The sequence below is a fragment of the Nicotiana attenuata genome, unplaced genomic scaffold (genome assembly GCF_001879085.1).
Source record: "Nicotiana attenuata strain UT unplaced genomic scaffold, NIATTr2, whole genome shotgun sequence".
NCBI lineage: Eukaryota > Viridiplantae > Streptophyta > Magnoliopsida > Solanales > Solanaceae > Nicotiana > Nicotiana attenuata.
The window spans coordinates 45,579-49,913 of NW_017673649.1; the positions used below are offsets into that span (position 1 = coordinate 45,579).

General features: G+C 39.4%; 1 protein-coding gene across 1 annotated transcript; it reads right to left on the minus strand.

The window, feature by feature from the left end:
* Positions 1 to 731: 731 nt before the first annotated feature.
* On the minus strand, positions 732 to 3,645 carry LOC109216947 (pentatricopeptide repeat-containing protein At5g61400-like). The gene has a single exon (XM_019381172.1). It carries the CDS (start codon positions 3,472 to 3,474, stop codon positions 1,420 to 1,422), a length of 2,055 nt encoding a protein of 684 aa, XP_019236717.1. The 5' UTR covers positions 3,475 to 3,645; the 3' UTR covers positions 732 to 1,419.
* Positions 3,646 to 4,335: the final 690 nt, after the last annotated feature.

Genomic DNA, 4,335 nt, shown 5'->3' on the forward strand with positions numbered 1-4,335 from the left:
TGTTAGAAAAGGATTTGAGGCCTTTAAACTTTATTTTTGATAATCGAAAATCTCGAGGAAAAGTAACGCAAAACTCGGTGGATAATGGGCAATGCTCCTTTACTTTTCTTCACTTAAATATTAGATTTTGGTCTAGGGCATGATTTGAGTCCATGTCGTACGCCTAACCCATATATCACGCATATGCTCTTACCACTAGACCAAAGCCTTGAGGACAGGTTGAGCTCTTTAAACTTCACAAATATTCTTCTTTCATAGTGATGCATTTAATGCGACTTATATGTTTTGCTCTTAATGTAGGATATTGACTGTTTGAACCTTCAAAGCTCATAACAAATCACTGGTGCAGCACTGACGAGCTAATTACAGTTGAACCAAACTGAAAAATGCGGATTTAGCTCAGCCCTGGCCTGCGCGTTGTGGGGGGGGGGGGTAGGGGAGGGGGGGTCTGGTGCATTAAGCTTCGTTATGCGCAGAATCTGAAGAAGGCCAGCCACATTTGATAGTGAAACAAGACAAAATGTCGTGAGACCAGCACATATAACACCATGATAATCGATCTTTGCAATAAAAGAGTTGTTCTCATAACTTAAGAGTTAAGACAAACATCACTGCTAGAAGAAACTTATATATAGTGAAACCTGGTCTACGACTACCAGCCGTACCGGGGATTAAATGCTGCATGAAGTACAAGATGTAGGGTAACCCGTCACAGGAGAACTACAATGTAAAGGCGAGGAAGTCAAAATGATTGGAATTGTCAAGTCATTTATATCTGTGTGCACTTAGCACAAGCACAGAATAAGAGTTACCCTTTTTAGCTTGCAATGCATTAGCACTTTTAGCAATTATGAGTATCACCAATATTTTTTTTAAAGAAAAATCATAACACCAAACATGATTGTTGTTTGACCGAAATTCTCCCATATGACAGTCACCAACTGGGGTTGAATACCAGTGATACTACAACAATTTAGGCCTGGAGGTTCCATACTCATGGGCCTGCGGGGAAATGAGATTCTGCATTTCCTTCCTCTTATTGGTCGGGCGTACCTGTCCATAGCATCAGATATCTGACAACTCTTTGTATGCAGGGTCCTGCATGTTGATATATCTTTCACTTGATGTTTAGATTATCAGCTGCTCCACGATCTTCCCCTGCCATAGTGTCTGCAGGATATTGTCCATTAAACGCTATGAAATTTTGCATATCCCATAGCTCCAGCAATACTTGTAACCCCAGGGGATCCTTGAGCCTCGATGATGATCGAATCCCAGAAGATTGAGGGTGCCCCGCGCACTTCTCCAGTGCGAAATTGACCCAGCAAGACTCATCTAATCAGCACGAATCAAAAGGCTTGGTGGTTCTCGGAAGATACTGAATTTTACAGATAAGGATGCCACTAGCACAACAATTAGTTAAGTTAACAGGGAAGTGACAGGGCGTGACAGGGCACTGTTATTTACATGATCCCGGAGGCTTTGCATTAGAGATGCTGCGGAACCAACCAGACCTGAATCTATTAATTCCTCATAGCACTTACAAGTTGAATTGAGATCAACCATATCTTGGTAGCCCTTGAGCAAGACCTTGTACATGCAAAGATTAGGCATAAAACCTGTCTTTAACATATCTGCCTTAAGCATCATGACGCTAGTTATGTGCCCGGCCTCAAAATGACGTTTTATCATCATGGCATAAGTGGGTAGATCTGGATACAGATTGTTGCGTCGTAGATCCACAAAAAACTTATTGGCTTTAAAATACTGCCCATCTTTGCATAAACCATGGATTAAGGCAGAATATGTAACATTATTAGGGAAAGAAAGAACACCATTATTGGAGTCTACTTTGACTCCTGCAGATCCAGAACTGGTTACTTTCAAGAAAAATTTGATTGCATCATTAATCATTCCGTTCTTGAGAAATCCATCCACCAAACAAGTAAAAGTGAAAGCGTTCGGAACAACTCCAACCTCCATCATCTCCTTATGTAGCCGTAGAGCAGCTGTCGTGCTTCCTTTTTTGAAGTGACCATCAATCAAAGCTGTATAAGCAACCACGTCAGGCTTCAAGCCTTTAATAATCATTTCAGTATAGACACCCATTGCAGCTTCTACATTCCCTACCTTGCAAAAACCATCTATCAATATAGAGAATGTGACTACATCGGGCTGGACACCCTTCTCTATCATCTGAGAACACAATGCCAAAGCCTTCTCCATATTTCTATCCTCGCAGTACCTATTAATCAACTGATTATAAACAACAGAGTTTGCAACCACCCCTGTTTTGTCCATTTTCTGCAAAAGCCTCTCTGCTTCGTCCACTTGCCCCACAGTACAATGACCCTTAATCAGTGTACCATAAGTCACAACATCCGGAGAAATACCAAGCTTTTCCATCTCAGAATGCATCTCTATCGCAGTTGAGACATCATACGGATTACAACAGCCATCAATCAGACAATTATAGACAAATAAATTGGGACGTACCCCAAACTTCACCATACATGCAAAGAAATTCCTCGCTGCTATCACTTCACCCACTTTGCAGAGCATATCGATCAAGATACCAAAAGTAACAATATTTGGAAGAATTCCATGATTCATCATTTGTTGATACAGCTGAAAGGCTCTTCCGGCATCAGCCATCTTGCCATAGCCATCCATCAGAGTATTATAAGTGTAAAGATTAGGCCTAACGCCAACCTCCCGCATTTTCATGAACATGCTTTCAGCTTCCAGTATCCTATCCTCACTGCAAAACCCGCGTATCAGAGTAGTATATATCACAACATTTGGTTTAATCCCTTTCTCAGCCATCTCATCATATAGCAATTTAGCTTTCAAAATCTCACCTTTCATACAGCATGCATCAATCAATACTCCATATGTCACTACACTAGGATATAACCCTAATGCGAGCATATTTTTATAAATATTCCACATGAATTCAAACTTACCCCTTTTCAAAAATCCATCTAAAAGAGCATTACAAGCCGGCAAAGAGGGCAATTCCCCCATCTTTTGGTAAACCCAGTAGGCATCATCAACAAAGCCCATTTCAGATAACGCAATAATCAACACCCCAAACACATTAGAACAACACCCAAAATCTATTTTACCAAGGGAATCGAAAATTAAAGAGCAAACCTTTCTGGGGTTGCTGGTTTTACTAAGATTTTCGATGAGGCATTTTATCAAACATCTGGCGTCGAGATACAATCTAGCTCGGGTTAAGTAATGAATGATGGCTGAGTGTAGTGTAAGATCCTTTATTGGTTCTGTTTTTTTGGATGCTGAGTTGAATAGCTGCATGGCTTGGCTAAAGGTCTTGGCATTGAGGATCGCCCCGGGTAAGTTTGATGAGACAGGGGAAGAAGAAAATGGAGATGCTGAAATAGTTCTTGAAATGACTGGGTACTTTATGCGGAAAATGGATTTCAAGTTTTGAAAAAAGGACTTCGACATTGCTGCTGATCACGCTGGTGACTGTCAGCTGATTCCATATCTACATCTCCATTGGTTTCTGCTGTTTGAGCTGTATACTGAGATTTGACAATTGAGTGGTAGTATTGACTTGAAATAAATCTTGTCTTGAACTTGAAATGAAATATGATAGGCCTATTTGCTCAAACTCAAATGATGAGTGAATGTAATAAAAAATAGGAAAAACACCTGTTGAAGTTAATAAAATTATATGGTTTGTGAAATCAGCCAAATTAAAATGAGCATGTAATATTTTTTTTGGGAGAATTCCTTGTCACTTGGTCCAACAACCCATCAGAAAATGGTTCATATTTAAAGCCCTTACCCAGTGTAGCTCAGGTTGTAAAAATTACTTTTCACCAATTAGCCCACCCATTTTTTTCTCCGTTCTTCTTCTTCCAGTGTCTGTCTATTGTTATTCTCCTTCAATTCTTTTTCCGGATTCCAATGGTTAACTAAGGATTTGAAAAATAAAAGTCATCATTACAGGTGGTTCAAAGATTCGATTTCAGGAATTGAGTTTTCCGATTTGTTAGTTGTTTGGAATGGGTGTTGTCCCAATTGATTGGAATCATCAAGATGAGTTCAGAACTTAAATTTCAAGTGATTTGGAGTAGATTTAGGCTATATTTGAGTTAATTTCAGAGGATGCCCAAGGAAGAAGAAGAACACGTGAAGCTCCATTGCTATGATTCGTTTGTATAATAATGTATAATATTGTATAAATAGTGTATAATAGTGTATAAACACCTCTTATACACTATTAAATACAAGGTTGATACATTATTTACAGGTATTTGGTGAATTCTTCTTCTTCTTCTTCTTCTTCTTCTTCTTCTTCTT

What these genes read in the sequence shown, in the direction of transcription:
- LOC109216947 (XM_019381172.1), bottom strand. Translation starts at nt 3,474, where the DNA reads ATGTCGAAGTCCTTTTTTCAAAACTTGAAATCCATTTTCCGCATAAAG.